Below are 23,191 nucleotides of genomic sequence, written 5' to 3' on the forward strand. Positions count from 1 at the left end.
CGGCTAAAATACGGCTTTGAATCCCACTATGGCAAATGATGAAATTTGAATTCAATAATAAACGAAACCTGGAATAAAATGGTGACATTGCAACTCTTTTCATCTGTTGTAAAAGCCCATCTGTTTCACTAATGACCAGGTTGAATTACAGGTCCAGACCCACAGCCATGTGGTTCACTGAACTTCTCTCTGGGTGACTAGGGATGAGCTAGAAATGCTAGTCTAGCCAGTGATATCTCATGAATGAATTTAATAAAATAAAAGTTTAAATGGCAAAGTAAAATTATCAGCAACAATCTCTGTCTGAACTCAATACCCCAAAAAATGTACAACAAACTGGGCGCGGTGGGTTTTAAAGTGAAATTGAACTCGGTGTTGGGAGACTGTGAAATGCCCAACTGAAAGGTGAAATGATCAGGGTTTTAGAATTGTAGAACCTCTGCTGTGTGGAAGCAGGCCATTTTGCCTATTGAGTCCACACCGACCCTTCAAAGAGTATCCCACCCAGGCACACCCTCCTGCTCTATCTCTGGAACCCAGCAATTCCCATCCACCCAACCTGCACAACTTTGGACCCACCTTTTATAGTCGAGCCCGATGGGAACAGTGAGAAAGATGGAGGTCACCGTGGGAGGGAAGAGAATAATTAAAATGGCAGGCAACTGTGGTGCGGTTGGCACTGGCCCAGTTGCTCTTGCAGGGAGCACGAATGGGCATGACGGGTCAAGTGGCAACCTTCTGCCGTAACCATTCTGTGAGCAGCAGTGTTCTGCCAGGTGGTTACCAGATTTGCAAAAATCCAGCATCTAGTGCCAATGCATAACAATGAAGCTCAACATAATTTTTCTTGAGGCATGGGAGAGAGATGGGCAATGGTTGGGTGTGATTTTAGTTTTGTGCTTGGTAAGGATACTGTTACGCTTACTTGCGTTCCCTAGAATCCACGCCACTGCAACATTGCCTCAGGACCTGCTCTTCATACCAAACCCCTCATCTTTACCATACAAGGGCAAGAGAATAATGTATCACTAGACTAAAACAAAGAATTGCGGATGCTGGAAATCTGAAACGAAAACAGAAATTGCTGGAGAAACTCAGCGGGTCTGGCAGCATTGGGGGAGAGAAAGCAGTATCAATGTTTTGAAGTTGTTTTGGAATGTAATGGCATTGGAAAAAGTCAAGATGGGTGAGTAAGGGAGACCAGTGGGTGTTGTGGAGTAAGCTGATGGAACGCTAAACAAGTATAAATTTTCAAAGCCAACAAGATGTAATTTGAACATTTTTAAGGTGTAGGCTAATGACTGTTCATTCCACTCTCAAATACCAATGTCAAAGTATTGAGTCTATAATAAAATGGGAAGATGCTCAAAAGACTTGCAGGCAGCAACTGAGAGAAACAGAGTTGAATCATTGAGTCATAGAGATGTAGAGTACGGAAACAGACCCTTCGGTCCAACTCGTCCATGCCATCCAGATATCCTAACTTAACCTGGTCCCATTTGCCAGCAGTTGACCCATATCCCTCTAAATCCTTCCTATTCATGTACCCATCCAGATGCCTTTTAAATGTTGTAATTGTACCAGCCTCCACCACTTCCTTTGGCAGCTCATTCCATACACGCGCCATCCTCTGTGTGAAAATGTTGCCTCTCAGGTTCCCTTTAAGTCCTTCCCCTCTCACCTTAAACTTCTACCCTGTAGTTTGAGACTCCCCTACCCTGGGGAAAAGACTTCGCCTATTCACCCTATCCATTCCCCCTCATGATTTTATAAACCACTATAAGGTGCCCCACTCAGCATCCGACACTCCAGGGAAACTAGCCCTGGTCTATTCAGCCTCTCCCTGTAGCTCAAACCCTCCAACTCTGGCACCAACCTTGTAAACCTTCTCTGAACCCTTTCAAGTCACTGAGAGATCCCAGCGGTTCTGGGTTTCCAGCACCTGTTGGCTTTTGCATTTTACACAGTTTTGCAGAGACTGTCTGACACGAGGTCTATTTTCCAGACATTTCTTCCCTCAGTATCTTTCCTGATCACCCTGAGAGGGTTCCGGTGTGCTGTGTCTCTGAGAATTTCTTGGCGATTTAATCTGCTGGAGCTGTTGGAATGTGGAAGTTAGAGCGAGGCTGTACTGTTCTTTTCTACAATGAAAGCAGAAGGCTGACCTTGTACAGTAACTGTACTGCCTATTATATGACGAGGTTAATGGGCTGGTGCTTTGTCTTGGTGTTTGGGCCCTGACATTAATTGAAGAGGCTGTGATTTAAAGGCTGATGTGCTGAAACCCTCCTCACTTGACTTGGGAAGCATGACTTTAAAAAGCCGCCTGTCCAGACAGTCAGTGTTTTGTGTTGAGGTCGTGTTTTCTAAATCCCTGAAAGGTGGGAGAGGGGTGATGTTACACGTAGCCACCTCTTCGTGTGCTCATTGACCAACTTGGTTTCACTCTGAGCCCAGGGTCCTCAACAGGAGCGAAACATAGACAGGTCAGGGAAAAGTGACTGCTAGGTTCCTCCCCAACGAGTCCTAAGATCTGTCTTCATGCAACCAAGATGGGGGTAGGGTGGAGATGGTGGAGGAGGGGGCTTTGGGGCTAGTGAGTTGAAGGGGGTCGAGTGAAGGGTCTTGGTGAGGGCTGAGAGAGAGAGAGAGGGTGGGGAGGTAGGTAAAGGGGTCAGGGTAAGGTATATTGAGTGGACTGTGGGAGGAAACCCATGCAGACACTGGGAGGGCTTGCAAATTCCACGCAGACAGTCACCCGAGGGCAGACTTGAACCTGGTTCCCTGGTGCTGTGAGGCAGATTGCTAACCCCTGAGCCACTGTGCTGCCCTAAAGTATCACCCAACCAGAGGCCTTGACCCTCAGAATAAATGCTCTCCTGATTCGTGCTCGCTGGGTGGTGAAAGTCCTGTCTTTCTGCCTCACTGTTTTGTGGGTCTAATCACATTCCAATGCAGCACTGACTCATGCTGCACTGCCTAAGGCCCAGTCCTCCACCTGAAAGGGGGTGGGGGGGGGTGCGGAGGCGGCGAGGTGTTTGTATTGAGGGTGGGGAATGATGTTGTTAGAAGGTGTGATCTGCTCCCTCAGCCAGATACATAAATCAGTCATTTGGAAAAAAGAACTGCGGATTAGGGGATGGTATGAGCTTGTCGTTATAACTTTTCTGGGATCTTGCTGTGCTATCTTCATTGTAGACAAGCAGGAGGTTGGAAGAGCACAGCAAGCCAGGAAGTGGGAAGTCGATGTTTCGGTATGACCCTTCTGCAGGAAAGGAGGTGGAAGTTAGGGGGAGCTGCAGATAAAGAGAAGGGGGTGGAAGGGTTCTGGGTGGGGAGAGGGTTGGAGTAGTGAGGTACTGACAGGTGAACACAGGTGGTGGGTACGACCTGGTTGGTGGGTGGGAGGAATGAATCCGGTTGGTGGCTGGAAGGAAGGGTCGGTGGGAGGAAGAGAGGGGGTGCGGGGCTGGCATGGGAGTCAGGTTTTGGGTGGGAAGGTTATTTGAAATTGGACAAAACTCAATGTTGAGTCCGTCTGGGCTGTAGGATGCCCAGGCGCAAGATTAAGGTATTGTTGTGGTCTGAATCACTGCGGCAATGGAGGAGGCTGAGGATGATCTTCATCAGCAATTGCTCACTAACTCGTGTGATTGTCCACCTTAGAAACTCACTAGTCATGGCCATTGTAGGTTGATGGGCCGATCCTTGAGGTGCATCTCCCACCACACATTGGGCAGGTGTTTCCAGGAGATGGAAGCGGTCCTCAGCCTTGACATCACCGGCATTCCTTTCTCTGGTTCCTTTTCTGTACTTCCTTTTACCAACTTTTTTTTAGTTTACTTAGTGTGGAAACAGGCCCTTCGGCCCAACAAGTCCACACCGACCCGCCGAAGCACATCCACCCAGACCCATTCCCTACATTTACCCGTGCATCTAACACTACAGGCAATTTAGCGTGGCCAATTCACCTAACCTGCACATTTTTGGACTGTGGGAGGAAACCGGAGCACCCGGAGGAAACCCACACAGACACGGGGAGAATGTGCAAACTCCACACAGTCAGTCGCCTGAGGCGGGAATTGAACCCGGGTCTCTGGCGCTATGAGGCAGCAGTGCTAACCACTGGTGGCTCTCGAAGAATTGTGTTCCTTTTCACAGCAGTTTCTTCACTTCCTAAAGTCTTTTTAGGACTTCCTGTTGGTGTAAGGGTGCCAGTTGGTGGATGCTTGTGGCGAGACTTTCTGAAGTGGTACTGGGTTCTGAGACAGAGCAAGTTAAAGCGAAAGACCGTGTAATGACTCTTATTTTCAATGTGAACGGTAATGCAAAAATGCCACTCAGGGCTGGGATAGCATAAAAGAGTTCATAGCTTAATGACCTATGCTGCTCATTATTTTAAAATAGAGGGTTGAGAGAGAGAGAGAGCCAGTGCCTGGCTAGCTGCTGTTCTGTGCATACATGAGGGTTGCAGTTTAAATGTACTCACTGCAGAGTGCCAAGTTTCCTCCTGCTTTCCATTGTCTGCATATTATTTGTTGATTTAGGCATCTGTGAGTGAATTAAATGTGAGCAGCTGCTTTATGTCGAGTGTCAGCTGATAAACAGCAAGCCTTCCCTTGGGGAAATGGTGTGGTCTCAACCTCTCATTTTCTGGTGATGTTAGACACACCCAGATGGAAAGAGAGAGAGGACCGATAGACACTGAAACAGACACACACACAAACACAATAGAATGAGCACAGTGAGATAGATACATTGTCTAGGGGACTGAGAGCTGGTACCTGGGACACTTAGTGTCTCTTGAGTCTGCATTAGTTTGCGGAGTTCAGGTAAAGGTGCAGATTTCTGACCATTTCCTTTGCTAGAGGGTGGAGGCTGCTGTGACTTGTCTGCTGATCTAATATTAAGGTGGTGTCGCCTTTCTGATTTCCAGTCCAATGCTCTGGGAAAGCTGGTCCTAATTCTGTTTGTTTAATTCTGAATTAATTCCGTATGGTTAAATTAATGATTAATATATAAAACTGATGATATTTCTAAGGGCATGTATCCCAGCCCTGCCAGTCTTGTTACTACATTTTTAACCCAAACAAAACACCGGTATTTATGTGAAGGGAGTGATAAAGATTTAAATGCAATTATTCTTAAATTTGAAGCCTTGACAGAACTGGAATAACTGGTCATTTAAAGAATTGGATGGTCAAGGAACTGAAAAACTGTGTGGAGTTTGCACATTCTTCTTGTGTCTGTATGATTTTCCTTCCACAGTCCAAAGATGTTAGTTGGATTGGCTGTGGTAAATTTCCCATATTGTCCAGGGATGTGCAGGCTAAGTATGTTAGCCAGGAGAAATGCAGGAATACAGGAATGGGGTGGGTCTAGGTGAGATGCTCTTCAGTGAGTCGGTGTGGACTTGATGGGCCAAATGTCCTGCTTCCAATCTGTAGTGATTCTGTTCTTAGGCAATGTTGGGGGGTTTGGCTAATTTGAAAGGTGGATAAAACACCAGACTGGATGAATGGTAATTTAAGGAGCGGAGGTAGCAGATGCTCTAGCAATCATTTTTCAAACTCCATGCATTGCAAACATTGAAAACTGAAGCACAGCCTTTTGTTCTTTAAAAATGCAGAAAGACACTGATCAAACAATTGCAGGCCAGTCTACCTAACATCACTGTTGGGAAAATTGTTGGAAAGCATTCTGAAATTAGCGTTAATAGTCGATTAGGCAAGTACAGAGTGATCAAGTTTGTAGTCACAATGGTTTGATAAGAGCCAGTCATGTCTACCTAACTTGTTTGTCATTTTTGTTTGAGTGGGTGAAGATGCACGTGAGTTGTTTTTAGTGAGAAGCTTTCGATAAGGTCCCATATAAAGCCAAGTTAGAAAAGTAAACATGCAATTGTGTGGGATACTTCTTGGAAAGAATTCAGGGAAAGCATAAATCGCCATTTAGAAAGGCACAGATTATTCAAAAACAGACAACATAAATTAGTACAGTGTCTGACTGTAACCTGACTGAATTGTTTTGAGATCGTAGCAAGGAAGATTGATGAAGATAATGCGTTGGTCTCATAGATTGTATAGATTGTGGCAAGGCTTTTGAAAAGGTTCAAAATGGCAGACTGGTGAGAAAAGCAAGATCCCATAGAGTCCCATGGTAAGTGGAAGATTCAACCGCGTGACAGGGGGGCAAAAGGGTACACAGTTGAGTTTTTGTGATTATCAAGTTGTTTCCAGTAGGTCTGTCCAGGTCACAGTGTCACATTGTCCTCCTCATTGTTTCACTGATTAGATTACATTGTGCTTCGGACATTTTATGAAGTTTACTGATGATATTAGTTGGTTGATTGGCAGAATGGATGAAATTTACAGACAGAAGGAAGCACAGTGGGGAGGCACAGTGGCTCAGTGGTTAGCACTGCTGCCTCAGCATCAGGGACCACTTTGAATTCCACCCTTGGGTGACTGTGTGGAGTTTGCCCATTCTCCCTGCGTCTGTTTGGGTTTCCTCTGTGTGCTCTAGTTTCCTCCATGGTCCAAAGTAGTTTGGCCATACTAAATTGCCCACAGTGTCCATGGATGTGTAGGTTAGGTGGATTAGCTATGGGTAACGCAGGGTCTTAGGGATGAGGTGGGTCTGAGTGGAATGCTGTTTGGAGGGTCGGTGTGGATTAGATGGGCCAAATGTCCTGCTTTCACACTATTGGGATGCCATATTGCTGAGATGGTCAGGAATGACTAGTATCCACTTTCTCCACATGTAGAATTTAGAGGTTATTGCTGGAAATGTGGAACTTGGTCACAAGGAAAGGTTGGAATAATTGGGTTACTTCCATTGGAGCAGAGGAGGCTGAATAGAGATTTAATTGAGCTTTAATCCTCGTCATTATCCATGGATTATTACGAATAGTAGATTGGATATTGCAACCGAGAATGTAGATTGACGAGAAGTCTAGATTTGTTTCAACCAGATAGCAGTGGGATGCAGAAATGCATTGCATGAAAGGATGGTGGAGATAGAAATGCTTCACCCATTTAAAATGCATTTGGATCTGCACTTGAAGTGCCTATGCCATTACCTACAGAGCTACACACCAGGAGGTGGAACAAAACATAAGGTTTAGTAGCTCTTTTTTTAGCCAGCATGGGCACACAAGGATGAATGATGTTCTCCTCCTTCAGTGCTGTAAATTTCTCTCAACCCACTTGAACTGCCTGTGCTTTCTGTTTTCTTTACTCTTGCCATCTGGTGCAGTGTGGTGAGTGGTGCTGGTGTTCAGGGTGGGGGAGGGGAAGAGGTGAGCGGAAGGTAATCAACCCATGCTGCCCTGAAATACTGTCCATCAGCTGCCTGTTCTTTTATGTCTCATAAACAAAGATGTTTCTTGCTTTATTTTCCAATAGAACTGTAATTGGTAGCGGAAGTGGGCTGACTTTTCCCACCATAGACGAGTGAACTTGGAGCCAGCATTTTCCCTCCAGGAAGGAGCCTACTTTTTAAAATAGAAAACCTACATTTTATATATAGAGCTATATGCATGTCTTTTTCACAGCCATACAGTGTGTGTGTGTGTGTGAGAGCATGCACGCCATACATAGTGTGTGTGTCTGCTATGTATCTTTGCCTCCAGATCTGCCTGGATGTCCCAAAGCACTTTATAGACAATAAAGCACATTTTCTGAAGTTGCTGGTGTGAAATGTGGCAACCCACTGAACAGAGAGAAAGTTAATCTGCTGTTCAGTCAGATCAGTTAAGGAATTAAATGTTGGCAAATTATGCTGATGATGAACTTCCCACATTTTGTCAAACAGCGAGAATGGAGATCCTCTGTATTAGAGGGGGTGTGTAGGCTTTAATTCAATGCCTCATGGTTTATTCACAGACCAGTTTAACAGGAGGGCATCTAAGAGTTTTTTCCAGACTTGGCTTGGGGGTCAGGATTATTGAAGCCCCAGCTTAATCATGGTCTCTCCAGGTTTGACATGGTTCTTAACTGTTCCTGGTACTTCCCAGCAGGGACCCTTGGATAATGATTAGGGTTCTCTTAAATCCTGCAACGCAGCAGGTAGTAGATTGAAGATTTGGGACCCGGCACACTTTGTTCACTGTGTCCTGTGAATCACAGAAGTTAAAGCCCACAGGATGATATTTACCCCTTCAATACGCAGCTGGGTCTTTCTCCACGGATCTGCATTTATTTCTCACCTATTGGGCAGAAACCTGGAATGGTCAGACTGCCTTATGAGGAAAGGTTAGACAGGTTCAGCTTGGAAGACTAAGAGACAATTTGATTAAAATTTGCAAGATCCTAAAAGATTCTTGACAGGACGGCTGTGAATAGGATGTTCCCTCATGAGAAAATCGAAACCTAGGGGGTCACTGTTCAATCATAAGAGGTAACCCATGTTAAGACAGAAGTGAGATAAATTGAGGTTTGAGAAACTGCAGAAACTAATCTTTAAAAGAGTCCATGTGCATTTTAAGGCAGAGACAGATAAATTCTAGTTCAGAAAGGGGGTGAAAAGTCATCGGGCTTAGGCAAGAACGTGGAGTATTCAGAACATGGTGGCTCAGTGGTTAGCACTGCTACCTCACAGCACCAAGGTCCTGGGTTCAATTGGAGCCTCAGGCAACTGTCTGTGTGGAGTTTGCACATTCTCCCAGTGTCTGCGTGGGTTTCCTCTGGGTGCTCTGGTTTCGTCCCACAATCCAAAAATGTGCAGGTTAGGTGAATTGGCCAGGTTAAATTGCCCATAGTGTGAGGTGTCTTAGTCAGGGGTAAATATGGGGAATGGGTCTGGGTTGGTCACTCTTCGGAGGGTCAGTGTGGACTTGTTGGGCCGAAAGGCCTGCTTCCACCCTGTAGGGAATCTAATCTAGTCTTATCAAATGGCGGAGTAGGAATGAGGGGCTGAATGGCTCTGATTCATAAGGTTCGTCAAGTATTTGTCAAATTCCCTTTTTAAAAGTTGTTACTCACCTGCTTCAGTCAGCCTCTTTAGGCTGTACATTCCAGAATTTATTTTAAAAATTAACTGTGTTTAAAGAGGTTTCCTTGTGTCACTTCGCCTCTGCTCTTCCGGATTACCTTAAATCTAGGCCCTCTCTTTACAGGGTCTTCTGTAAGTTTCTCTTTGTTTACTGTTCATCAGTATTTTTGATTTTTGATTTTTGAAGTCCTGCCAAACCTCCACTTTCTTCATTCTGAGGAGGCAAATAAAACAGCAATTTTGTATTGATGTTAAACTTACGACAAAACATGGCCGTCTTGGTTTTCACAGAACAGATTTCCCTCGTCCGCAATGGCATTCCTGTAAATCTCCTGTGTATTCTCTCCAAGGTCTTGTCATCCTTTCCAAAGTGTATGGTGCTCAGAATTGGACTCCTGGGCCCAAGTTGACTATTAAGCCTGTCAGTCACCTTGTGAATGTATTACACAGCAGTGAAGCTCAGTGCCATGTAACAGCTGCTGAAGGCTGAGCTTTTAAGGTCTCAGGTTCCAGGCCAGCTGGCCTGTGATGCTGGAAGTCATTGACTTCATGCTGACTTCAGTTCACGCTGCCATCTATCTGGTCGCCTTGGTAACCACTGGCCTGAACTGAGGCAGGATTGCCTTTGTCTTCTTAACTTTCGAATCTCCACTTATTTACATCTCTGTGCTCTGTTAGATGTTATGGCATTGGTAGCTGCTGTATACTTGAAACTGAGGGTGGGACAGGCCATGTTTAGATTAGATTCCCTACAGTGTAGAAACAGGCCCTTTGGCCCAACAAGTCCACGCCGATCCTCTGAAGAGTAACCCACCTCCCCACTGACTAATGCACCTAACAACTATGGACAATTGATCATAGCCAATTCACCTGACCTGCACATCTTTGGACTGTGGAAGGAAACCGGAGCACCCGGAGGAAACCCACACAGACACTGGGAGAATGTGCAAACTCCACACGGACAGTCGCCCAACGGTGGAATCAAACCTGGGACCCTGACGCTGTGAGGTAGCAGTGCTAACCACTGAGCCACCACTGAAGGATGTCACCTTCTTCCATGTGTCAATTTCACTTCAATTTTATCTGAGATTTCACAAAAGGTGGCTGAGTAAAACAAATACATAGTTGACACTTTGTTAACCTTTCTTGTGGGTGGGACAGAGGATGAGAGTAAAATTCTTGCCACAAACGTGCAGGGTGTGGGTAAGACCATGCTGAGGATATTGTGTGTGGTTTACCCTGTTGGACTATAACCTGGTGTTGTGTGATTTTTGACTGTGTGTGGTTTAGTTTCCTTATGTAAGTTGAAAAATACTTGCATTGGAATCAAACTTGAGAAGGTTCACGAGACTGAAACCTGGATGAAGAGATTGTCTTCTGAGGAAAGATTGGGCCTATGTTTATTAGAGCTTGGATGAACGAGAGGCAATCTTCCTGAAGTATACAGATTTTTAAAAAATTCATTGGATGTGAATATTGTTGGATAGGCCAGCCCATCCATAACAAAAAGCCAACCACATTACTCTTTTGAAGAATCATATTGGACTTGAAATGTTTACTCTGTCTCTTCACAGAGGCTGCTGAGACTTGCTGAGTTTCTCCTGTACTTAGTTTTTATTTCCAGTATTTGCAATATTTGGCTTTTATATTATATACACACCAGACTGGGTAAAGATTATAGCTTTCCTTCCCTAAAGGACATTTGTGAACCAGATGCATTTTTATGACAATTAACAATAGCTATGTGGTTGCCATTAGGTAGCTATTTATTCCAGAAATTTCAAATTTCTCCATCTGCCACAGTGTGATGTGAAATGATCTCCCCAAACTTTAGCCTGAGTTTCTGGATCACTGGTCCATTGACATTATGTGACCAGCTCCCATTAACCCAGGATTTTGAGGAGCTTGACATGTTGGATACCGAGAGGGGATTATTTCTTCCTGTGAGGGAATGTAAAATTAGAAGGAGCAGTTTGACAATAATAGATCTTCAATTTAAGATAGTCAGGACTTTCTTCTCTGAGGATGTTAACCGTGGGAACTCTCTTCCCAAGTGAACAGTGGAAGCTGGATGATTGAATATATTCCAGGCTGAGTCAGATGTGATCAGATCAGCCAGAGAATGGAACTCCCTCTCTGTTGCCATAATGGGTATAGTAGTAGCAAATGGACTGCAATGGGAGAAGAAGGCAGCTTACTACCATGTTCTTAAGGGGAACTAGGAATGGGCAGCAAAGACTAGTCCAGCCAGTAATTCCCATAATTTCCTGAATGATGCAGTAGACTGGAGGGGCTGAATGGCTTACTCCTGCACCAATTATTTGGATTACTCCCTGTGCCACGTGCTGGTGAAGGTAGGAATAGAAGGACAGAGCAGATGATGGCGTGGCTGAGGCGCTGGTGCATGGGGCAAGGATTTGCATTTTTGGATCATTGGAATCTCTTCTGGGGTAGAAGTAACCTGTTTTAAGAAGGGTAGGTTGCACCTGAGTTGAAAGCGGACCAATATCCTGATGGGGAGATTTTCCTTTGCTATTTGGGAGGCTTTAAACTAATTGTGGGAAGTGAGGGAACACAAAGGGATAGTGAGAAAAATGAGAAGTCTGAGGATGATACAACTGAGAAAAAGACCAAGTCAAAACATCAAGGTAGGGAATGAGGTAAGTTCCAGGGTACAGGTGCTAGAGGAAGGATAGAAAGGGGGGGGGGGGGGCAAGAGAGAAGGGGGAGTAGCGTTTTTGGTCAGGGATAGCATTATGGCTGTACTTGGGGAGGATATTGCAGAGAGTACGTCGAGTGACATTATTTGGGTGGAACTGAGAAATAAGAAAGGGATGATCACATATTGGGATTGTACTATAGGTCCCCAGTAGTCAGTGGGAAATTCAGAAGCAAATTTGTAAGGAGATCTCAACATCTGTAAGAATGAGGGGATTTTAACTTTCCAAATGTTATGGACTAGGCCAGACCACTCAAAACATTCTTAAGCAGGCAGCCCAGACCATAACTTTGCAGTTTGTTTCGGTAAGTGTACAGTGAAAATTACCTGGATTAAGTTAGCGAGGTTGAATACCAGGTTTAAAACAAACAAACAATTTCTTCACAAAATTACACAATGAAACATAAAGAACAGAATAAAGAACCCCTTCAAAACTCAGTCTATCCAAAGTAAACTAAGTATGCTGTTCCGAATATACACAACAGTACCAATAAGCAAACCCCCTTTAAAACACAATATAAAAAATGGTCAGATACTTACCGGATGAAGTTAGAAGGGCAGAAGACAGTTTCCACACAGCTCACTGTTGAACTCTCAACCAGTTCTGGACTGAACTAAACTGCTCAGCTCAGCTTAGCTAGAGAGCTGACCACTCTTCTTTCATTCTACAGGTCACTTCTAAAACATGAACACTACGGCCTGAAGTCCCATCTGTTAACATATAAACAAAAGGCCTCTCAAAATCCTTTTCATCTCTGTACCAAATCAATCTGATCGGAGCCTAGTTTATTACTCCTCTGAAAAAAAATCAAGGAACAGCTTTTAGAAAAAAAAACAGTTTTGTGACACAAACATAGACTGGACTGTCAGAGTGTTAAGGGCTTGGATGGAGAGGAATTTGTTAAGTGTATACAAGAAAAGTTTTTTATTCAGTATGTGGATGTACCTACTAGAGAAGGAGCAAAATTTGACCTTCTCTTGGGAAATAAGGCAATGCAAGTGACTGAGGTGTCAGCTGGGGGAGCACTTTGGGGCCAGTGATCATAATTCTATTAGTTTTAAAGTAGCTATGGAAAAAGATAGACCTGATCTAAAAGTTGAAGTTCTAACTTGGAGTAAGGCCAATTTTGATGGTATTAGGCAAGAATTTTCAAACATTGATTGGGAGAGCCTACTCATAAGTAAAAGGATGGTTAGAAAGTGGATGGCCTTCAAAAATGAGATAACAAAAGTCCAGAGGCAATATATTCCTATTTGGGTGGTGGGCAAGACTGGTAGGTGTATGAAATGCTGAATGACTGGAGTCATCCGAGGAGCAGTAAAATCGATGTTTCGGGCAAAAGCCCTTCATCAGGAATACAGGCAGAGAGCCTGAAGGGTGGAGAGATAAATGAGAGGAGGGTGCGGGTGGGGAGAAAGTAGTATAGAGTACAATAGGTGAGTGGGGGAGGGAATAAAGGTGATAGGTTGGGGGTGTGTGGAGTGGATAGGTGGAAAAGAAGATAGGCAGGTAGGACAAGTCATGGGGACAGTGCTGAGCTGGAAGTTTGGAACTAGGGTAAGGTGGGGGAAGGGGAAATGAGGAAACTGTTGAAGTCCACATTGATGCCCTGGGGCTGAAGTGTTCCGAGGCGGATGATGAGGCGTTCTTCCTCCAGGTGTCTGGTGGTGAGGAAGCGGCGCTGAAGGAGGCCCAGGACCTCCATGTCCTCAGCAGAGTGGGAGGGGGAGTTGAAATGTTGGGCCACAGGTTGATTGGTGCGGGTGTCCCGGAGATGTTCCCTAAAGCGCTCTGCTAGGAGGCGCCCAGTCTCCCCAATGTAGAGGAGACCGCATTGGTAGCAACGGATACAATAAATGATATTAGTGGATGTGCAGGTAAAACTTTGGATGTGGAAGGCTCCTTTAGGGCCTTGGATAGAGGTGAGGGAGGAGGTGTGGGCGCAGGTTTTACAGTTCCTGCGGTGGCAGGGACAAGTGCCAGGATGGGAGGGTGGGTTGTAGGGGGACGTGGACCTGACCAGGTAGTCACGGAGGGAACGGTCTTTGCGGAAGGCGGAAAGGGGTGGGAGGGAAATATATCCCTGGTGGTGGGGTCTTTTTGGAGGTGGCAGAAATATCGGCGGATGATTTGGTTTATGCGAAGGTTGGTAGGGTGGAAGGTGAGCACCAGGGGCGTTCTGTTCTTGTTATGGTTGGAGGGGTGGCATCTGAGGGCGGAGGTGCGGGATGTGGACAGATGCGTTGGAGGGCATCTTTAACGACGTGGGAAGGGAAATTGTGGTCTCTAAAGAAGGAGGCCATCTGGTTGTTCTGTGGTGGAACTGGTCCTCCTGGGAGCAGATACGGCAAAGGCAGAGGAATTGGGAATATGGGATGGCATTTTTGGAGGAGGTAGGGTGGGAAGAGGTGTAATCCAGGTAGCTGTGGGTGTCAGTGGGTTTGTAAAAAACGTCAGTGTCAAGTCGGTCATCATTAATGGAGATGGAGAGGTCCAGGAAGGGGAGGGAGGTGTCAGAGATGGTCCAGGTAAATTTAAGGTCAGGGTGGAATGTGTTGGTGAAGTTGATGAATTGCTCAACCTCCTCACGGGAGCACGAGGTGGCGCCAATGCAGTCATCAATGTAGTGGAGGAAGAGGTGGGGAGTGGTGCCGGTGTAATTACGGAAGATCAACTGCTCTACATAGCCAACAAAGAGACAGGCATAGCTGGGGCTCATATGGGTGCCCATGGCTACCCCTTTGGTCTGGAGGAAGTGGGAGGATTCAAAGGAGAAATTGTTAAGTGTGAGGACCAGTTTGGCCAAATGAATGAGAGTGTCGGTGGAAGGGTACTGTTGGGGACGTCTGGAGAGGAAAAAACGGAGGGCTTGGAGGCCCTGGTCATGGCGGATGGAGGTGTAGAGGGATTGGATATCCATGGTGAAGATGAGGCATTGGGGGCTGGGGAAATGGAAGTCTTGGAGGAGGTGGAGGGTGTGGGTGGTGTCTCGAATGTATGTGGGGAGTTCCTGGACTAGGGGGGAATAGGACAGTGTCGAGGTAGGTCGAGATGAGTTCACTGTGCCAGGAACATGCTGAGACAATGGGTCGGCCAGGGTGGTCAGGCTTGTTGATCTTGGGAAGGAGGTAGAACCGGGCAGTGCGGGGTTCGCGGACTATGAGGTTGGAAGCTGTGGGTGGGAGATCTCCTGAGGTGATGAGGTTCTGTATGGTCTGGGAGATGATGATTTGGTGATGGGGGGGTGGGGTCATGGTCGAGGGGGCAGTAGGAAGAGGTGTCCTCAATTGGCGTTTGGCTTCAGCGGTGTAGAGGTCAGTGCGCCAGACTACCACTGCGCCCCCTTTATCCGCTGGCTTGATGGTGAGGTTGGGATTGGAGCAGAGGGATTGGAGGGCTGTGCGTTGTGAGGGTGAGAGGTTGGAGTGGGGAGGGGGGTAGACAGGTTGAGGCGGTTAATGTCCCGGCGGCAGTTGGAAATGAAGAGGTCGAGGGCAGGTAATAGGCCAGCGCGGGATGACCTCGTGAATGCAGTGTGTTGGAGGTGGGCGAAGGGGTCCTCGGAAAGTGGGCGGGAATCCTGATTGTGAAAGTAAGCTTGGAGGTGGAGGCGACGGAAGAATTGTTCGACGTCACGGCGTGTATTAAATTGATTGATGCGTGGGTGGAGGGGGATGAAGGTGAGTCCTTTGCTGAGGGGAGTCCTCAGTGATGGGGAGGTCTGGGGGGATGGTGAAAACTCGGCTGGGAGCTGGTGTGGGTGTAGAGCTGGGAGTGGGGGCGGAACCTGTAACTGGAGTGGGTGTGATGGTGGTGGGAATGGGGGTGGAGTCCTGAGCAGGGTAATGTTCCCCTCGGGGTTCTGGGGGTGGGGATAGTGACAGTGGGGTCTGTGGGGGGCATGTCAGCAGAATGCAGGTGAGTGCCGCTGGTGGGGACGGAAGTGGTGGTGACCACGGCAGTAGGGGTGGCGGAAGTCACTGAGCATGTGGCATCAGTGATGATGTGAGGGGCGGAAGTGATGTCACGTGTGATGCATGAGGAATTGTGAGGGGTGGAAGTAGTTGTGGGAGTGGCCATGATGGGGGCGGAAGTGATATCATCAATCAGCATGGGGGTGGCAGCTACATCAGCCGCAACGTCGATTTCGTTGCTCCTTGGATGCTGCCTGAACTGCTATGCTCTTCCAGCACCACTAATCCAGAATATGGTCAATATGAACTTAAGCAAAGCATTAGACAAGATTCCACATGGAAGACTGATTAACAAAATTAGATCACATGGAATCCAGGGAGAGTTAGTCTTTTGCATACAAAATTGGCTCGAAGGTAGGTGACAGAGGATAGTGTTGGAGGGTCAATCTTGAACTGAAGGCCTGTAACCAGTGGTATGCCGCAAGGATCGGTGCTGGGTACACTGCTTTTTGTCATTTATATAAATGATTTGAATGTGAGTATGGGAGGAATGGTTAGTAAGTTTGCAAATAACACCAAAATTGGTGGTGATGTCAATAGTGAAGAAGGTTACCTCAGAGAACAAAGGGACCTTGATCAGATGAGCTGATGGGTCAAGGAGTGGCAGATGGAGTTTAATTTAGATAAAAGTGGGTTGCTGCATTTTGGTAAGGCAGTTCAGGGTGGGACTTAATGATAAGGTCCCGGGGAGTGTTGCTGAATAAAAATGTCCTTGGGTGCAGGTTCATAGTTATTTGAAAGGTAGACAGGGTAGTGAAGAAGGCATTTGGTATGCTTCCCTTTACTGGTCAGTGCATTGAGCATGGGAGTTGGAATGTTATGTTATGGCTGTACGGGACATTCGTAAAGCCACTTTTGGAATATTGCATTCAATTCTTGTCTCCCTGATATAAGAAAATGTTGTGAAACTTGAAAGGGTTCGGAAAAGATTTACAAGCATGTTGCCAGGTTTGGAGAGTTTGAGCTGTCGGGAGAGGCTGAATAGTCTGGGGCTATTTTCCTTGGAGCTTTGAAGGCCGAGGGATGACTTTATTGAGATTGACAAAATCTTGAAGGTCAGGGATAGGGTGAAGGGCCAAGGTATTTTTCCCAGGATAGGAGAGTCCAAAACTAGGGGTCATAGGTTTAAGGTGAGAGGGGAAAGATTTAAAATGGACCTAAAGGGCAACATTTTCATGCAGAGGGTGGTACATGTGTGGAATGAGCTTTCAGAGAAAGTAATGGAAGCTGGTACAATTACAATAGTTAAACTATCTGGTTGGGTGTATGAGTAGGAAGGGTTTAGAGGGATATGGGCTAAATGCTGGAAAGTACAACCACATTAATTTAGGATATGTAGTTGGCATGGATTATTTGGACCAAAGGGTCTGTTTCTGTGCTGTACAATTCTGTGACTGTTTATATTTTTGAGTTTTCTCTTGGGGGCAAGCTCAATTTGTTGTCAATGAGCACATCCTGAATACAATATAATGGTTCTATGGCATCTTTCACCATCCCAAGACTTCTGCAGCCAGTAGATTATTTTCCATGTAATTTTGCAGTAATTGTTCACTATTACAATGTAAAAATGTACAGAATCCAATTTGTTCACAGCAAGGTCCCACAAAGAGCATTGAGGAAATGCCTAGATCACTATCTTTTCATGTTGGCTCATACATAAACATCAGCCAGATCTGAAAAGGGCACTCTGCTGCATTGCTTCAAAATAGAGATCCGGGGATCCATTCCTTTGAGAAAGGAGGGCAAATGAGGTCTCAGCTTAATATTCTTTCCCAAAGATGATTGTGGTGTAACACAGACTGGGTACTGAATCCTCCTTTGGTTGCATGGATTATTGTGGCTGCCTACTTGGAGAAATGCTTAACATCCCTTTTTTAAATGTGTTTAACAACATGAATGGGCCATTTGCCCTGTTGACTCTGCTCCATCTGATTTTCCACCTCTTTGCTGTTTTTCCCTGCGAATCCTATATCCTTGACATCATATATATATCCAGAGTTTCTATTGATTTTGGTCTTGAGCATTCTCAGTGAGTGAGCTTCTACAGCCCTCAGGTCGAGAATTCCAAAGATTCGGCTCCCTCTGAATGGACAAAATGCTTCCTCCTCTCTGTCTTAAATGGCCTGCCCTTTTATTGTCAGATTACAGCTAGAAGAAACCAGAGTCACCAGCCAAGGGGATATATCCTACCCACATTTAGTAAGAATTTTGTAAATTGAAACACCGTAGTACTTTGCTCTTGCTGAGAACTAGTGCAGGGACAACTGGCAGATTGGTCGCTTGCTGTGCTGTGTAACAATTCTAAATGGAGACTGTTTTTTGTAAACCAATCCTGCCAGGCATTGAGATTGTAGATGGAGCTCTGCGTTCAACTGGAACAGCACACACTGCTTGGGAAGAGGGTAGTTCAGCTGTTATTGGTAGGTTTTTTTTTAGTGTGAGGTTAGTTTGAACAACAGCTTTTTGTATTGCAGGTGGCAACGGTGAAGAAAGTTCTGGAAGAGCTGAAGCTGCGTGTGTTCGAAGTGACGGATGAGAAAGCCACGCTTGATGGCAGCGATGTCTTCTTCACAGGTGAATAGAACGTAGAAAAGTACAGCACAGAACAGGCCCTTTGGCCCATGATGTTGAGGTTTAATACTAATGTAAAATATAATAACTTAACCTTTGCACCCCGCAACTCACTGCTATTCATGTGAATGTCCAGCAGTCGCTTAAATGTCCCGAATGACTCTGCTTCCACCACCACAGCTGGCAATGTATTCCATGCATTCACAACTCTCTGCATAAAGAACCTACCTCTGACGTCTCCTTTATACCTTCCTCCTTCAAACTATGACTCCTCGTACCAGTCAATCCTGCCCTGGGGAAAAGTCTCTGGCTATTGACTCTACCTATTCCACTCATTATCTTGTATAAATGTCAGTTATATTTTCTCTCTCACCAGCTCCTGACAACTACTTCTCACCACTGCCAGAAACCCTGTTGTGTGAGTTTTCACTCACTCACTTGTGGTCACATTACCCATGATGGATTTGCTTAATTTACAAGAATGTTGCCAGGGTTGGAGGATTTGAGCTATAGGGAGAGGATGAACAGGCTAGGGCTGTTTTCCCTGGAGCGTCGGAGGCTGAGGGGTGTCTGCATGGGTTTCCTCCGGGTGCTCCGGTTTCCTCCCACAGTTCAAAAATGCGCAGGTTAGGTGAATTGGCCATGCTAAATTGCCCGTAGTGATAGGTGAAGGGCTAAATATAGGGGAATGGGTCTGGGTGGGTTGCGCTTTGGCGGGTCGGTGTGGACCTGTTAGGCTGAAGGGCTTGTTTCCACACTGTAAGTAATCTAATCTAATCTAATGAAAAAGAGACCTATGGGGCAACGTTTTCACAAAAAGGGTGGTACGTGTATGGAATGAGCTGCCAGAGGAAGTGGTGGTGGCTGGTACAATTGCAACATTTAAGAATCATTTGGATGGGTATATGAATAGAAAGGGTTTGGAGGGATATGGGCCACGTGCTGGCAGGTAGGACTAGATTGGGTTGGGATATCTGGTTGGCATGGACAGGTTGGATCGAAGGGTCTGTTTCCATGCTGTATATCTCTGACTCTATAACTGCTGATTTGGGACTTCGTTTCCAGGCTCCAGTAGCCCTCTAGCATTGCCTGCCCAGTCTCCTGTGTCTGGACCCATGCCTTGAGTGTGAACTGGTTTTTCAACTACAAGGGAATGAGTGAAGCTCATCCATAGAATGGCTATAGCACAAATGTCAGTATTGGCGGAGGTCAGTCATCTCAGTTCCAAGGCATCTCTGCAGGAGTTCCTTAGTCCTAGGCCCAATCATCTTCATCTGTTTCATCAATAGCCTTCCCTCCATCATAAGGCCAGAGTGAGGATGTTTGCTGATGATTGCACAATATTCAGCACCATTCATGACTCTTTAGATACTGAAACAGTCCATTTTCAACACGACAAGGACAATACCCAAGTTTGGGCTGACAAGTGGCAAATAACATTTGTGCCACACGAATACTAGGCAATGACCATCTCCAATAAGAGATAATCTAACCATTACCCCTTGACGTTCACTCGTGTTACCATCCCTGAATACCCCACCATCAACATTCGGGGGGGGGGTTACCATTGACCAAAAACTCAACTGGACTTGCGGACTATAAGAGCAGATCAAAAGCAGAGAATGCTGTAGCTTACCTCCTGACTCCCCAGAGCCTGTCCATCATCTACAAAGCACAAGTCAGGAGTGTGATGGCCCTACTTGCCGGAATGATGCAGTTTCAACAACACTTAAAAAGCTTGACACTATCCAGGACAAACCACCCGCTTGATTGGTACCACATCCACAATCATATACTCCCTCCAACAATGACACTTAGTTGCAGCAGTATCTGAACTATCCATAAAGTGCACTGCAGAAATTCAAAGATCCAAAAGCAGCACCTTTCAACCCCACGACCACCATCATCGAGAAGGAGAAGAGCAGCAGAAACACAGGAGCACAACCAACTGCAAGCATCCATCCAAACCACTCTCAATCCTGATTTGGAAAAATGTCACCGTTCCTCCACTGTGACTGATCAAAATCCTGAATTCTCTCCTAAGAGCATTGTGGGTACCTACCGCACATGGATTGCAGCATTTCAAGAATGTAGCTCACCACCACCTTCTCAAGGGCAACTGGGGGCAGGCAATAAATGCTGAGCAGCCAGTAACGCCCACGTCCCATGACTGAATAATGAAAAGAAAGAGGCCACTCAGCCCATTGTTTCTGTGCGGGTTCTTCACTGTGCAAGTTACTGGTCCTAATCCCTTGCTTTTCCTATAGACTAGGAAATCTTATTTTCTTCCAGTAATTATTCAACTTCCTTTTGAAAGAGTTGACACTCAGTCTTCTTCCACAACACAATCGGACAGCAAATCGGACAGCAAGATCCTAATCATTTGCTTCAAATAAAAGATTAAACTTTCATCACCTTATAAAAACCAATTATAGAGTCATAGAAACAGATCCTTCATGGGAACAGTCCAACTCATCCTTGCTGACCAGATATCCTAAACTAATCTAGTCCTATTAGCCAGCACTTGGCCCATATCTCTCTAAACCCTTCCTATTCATATACCCATGCAGATGCCTTTTTAAATGCTGTAATTTTACGGGCATCCACCACTTCCTCTGCCAACTCATTCCATACATGCACCACCCTGTGCATGAAAAAGACGCCCCTTAGGTCCCTTTAAATTTTTTCCCCTCTCAACCTGAACCAATGCCCCAGGGAAAATACCTTGTCTATTTCCCTTATCCAATCCCCTCATGATTTTATAAACCTCTATAAGGTCACCCCTCAGCCTCTGACACTCCAGGGAAAACACCTCCAGTCTATTCAACCCTCCAACCCTGGCAACATCCTTTGTAAATCTTTTCTGTTTCACAACATTCTTCCAATAGGAGGGAAACCACAGCTGCACACAATATTCCAAAAATAGCCGAACCACTGTCCTGTACAGCCGCGAAATGATCTCCCAACTCCTATATTGGATGCTCTGACCAATAAAGGAAAGCATACCAAAAGCCACCTTCACTCTACGTTCAATGACTATGAACCTGCTCTGCAAGGTCTCTTTGTTCAGCAACACTCCCCAGGACGTCACCGTTAAGATGGTAATTTGCCTTTCCAAAATGCAGCACCTCACATTTTTCTAAATTAAACTCTATCTGCCACTCCTCAGCCCATTGGCCGATCTGATGTACTCTGAGGTAACCTTCTCTGCTGTCCACTACGCCTGCAATTTTGGTGTCATCTATAAACTTACTCAGTATACCCATTACATTCGCATCCAAATCAATTGCTTTGATTTGATAATATATAAGCAATATACTGCTGATACTGGAGAAATAAATGTCATTGGACTCTCCACAATGCTGCCAGACCTGCAGAGTTTCTCCAACATTTTCTGTTCTCACTGCTTTAAATTGATACTTTCTTGTTTTTCACTTCATCCACTAACTGGTACAGTATCTCTCAATCTGCTCTGCCTGACCTTTCATGGATTTGAATATCTAGATTAGATTAGATTACTTACAGCGTGAAAACAGGTCCTTCGGCCCTACGGGTCCACACCGACCCACCGAAGAGCAACCCACTCAGACCCATTCCCCTAAATTTACCCCTTCACCTAACACTATGGGTAATTTAGCATGGCCAATTCACCTAACCTGCACATTTTTGGACTGTGGAAGGAAACCGGGGCACCCGGAGGAAACCCACACAGGCACGGGGAGAATGTGCAAACTCTAGACAGTTGCCTGAGGCGGGAATTGATCCCAGGTCTCTGGGGCTGTGAGGCAGCAGTGCTAACCACTGTGCCACCGTGCCGCCTGCCCATCTCTGTCACATTGCCTCCCAACATTTGCAATCTGTCTGTAAGACTGAAGTCCCTCATCCCGAGAACCATTCTTGTGATTTTTTTCTGCTTTCACTTATCCATCCTAAAGTGTGGTGCCCTGAATTGGACACATCCATATTTTCATTTTCTCACAGCAGCATTCACTTGGAAGTGATAAATGTGACTTTGCATTATCTGCCCACGTTCGTATCAGAAGATGTAGTAGTAAAAGTAAGCCATTCAGTCCATTACATCTGCTCTGCTACTCAATGAGATGAATGGCTGATCTGACCATTCACACCACCAATTGTCTGCCTTTTCACTATAGACAGGTAAACTCAATAGGACAATGATGGGAAAGCTCTCCTCCTCAACTCAATCTTGCTTGGACACTCTACTCTACAGAGATCCAATACAGGAAAATATCAGTGTCGCCTTCATTCAGTTTAAAACTCCAAGTTGCTGCTTCAACTTTAACACCAACTTTGTTTAAAATAATTGCACTTAGCAGCCTACTGTGTTCTAGTCCAGTTCTCTTCCATTTTTGTGGTTTTCCTCCCAACATCCAGCAAAGAATGTGTACTCTGGTGTATTGAACACTTTCTCACTGTGACCTTTCCTAGGGCAAGAACAGAAGAAACCTTTGTGTACTCGACTCATTCCGTACTACTTTGGTCCCAATCTCCAAGTGACCCAGTTTGGCATTTCTGCACATTGCACACTATCTTGTGCCCTGTTGGAAATTATTAAAATGAGGGAGCACTGGATTGAGAGTACTGTGGTAGGCCACACAGAAGGTTTTGTTCCATTTGAGACTTGAGGAGCTTTGTACTGGATGTTCTACATTTTGAATCCTGCAGGTAGCAAACCCCTCCTCAGCTTGCACTTCATGCCCCCCCCCACCCCACCCCAAGTCTCTGTACCTCTCCCATCTGTTGCTCATGCAGGAAGTGACACATTTAAGCTAAGGCTATTTTGGTTTTGTAATGGTTCTATTTTGGACTCTGTTTAGAATGAGGAAGTGGTTAGTGTGAAGTGCTGACAGCATGAATGTATCTGTGAAACTGCTTCTTCATGAGGGTCAGGACGAGCTCAGGACACGTGCC

The 23,191-nt window shown here is 45.6% G+C and overlaps 1 protein-coding gene across 1 annotated transcript in view; it reads left to right on the forward strand.

Moving 5' to 3' along the window:
• The window catches only part of LOC122541415 (N(G),N(G)-dimethylarginine dimethylaminohydrolase 1-like), a 78,521-nt gene that overhangs the window by 37,151 nt on the left and 18,179 nt on the right, over positions 1–23,191 (forward strand). The window contains exon 2 of the mRNA XM_043678173.2: positions 18,163–18,262. Coding sequence (XP_043534108.1) covers positions 18,163–18,262 — 100 coding nt within the window. The remainder of the gene's footprint in view (positions 1–18,162; positions 18,263–23,191) is intronic.

The sequence above is a fragment of the Chiloscyllium plagiosum genome, unplaced genomic scaffold, assembly GCF_037043375.1.
Source record: "Chiloscyllium plagiosum isolate Xiang-an unplaced genomic scaffold, Cpla_swu_hap1 HiC_scaffold_35, whole genome shotgun sequence".
Taxonomy (NCBI): domain Eukaryota; kingdom Metazoa; phylum Chordata; class Chondrichthyes; order Orectolobiformes; family Hemiscylliidae; genus Chiloscyllium; species Chiloscyllium plagiosum.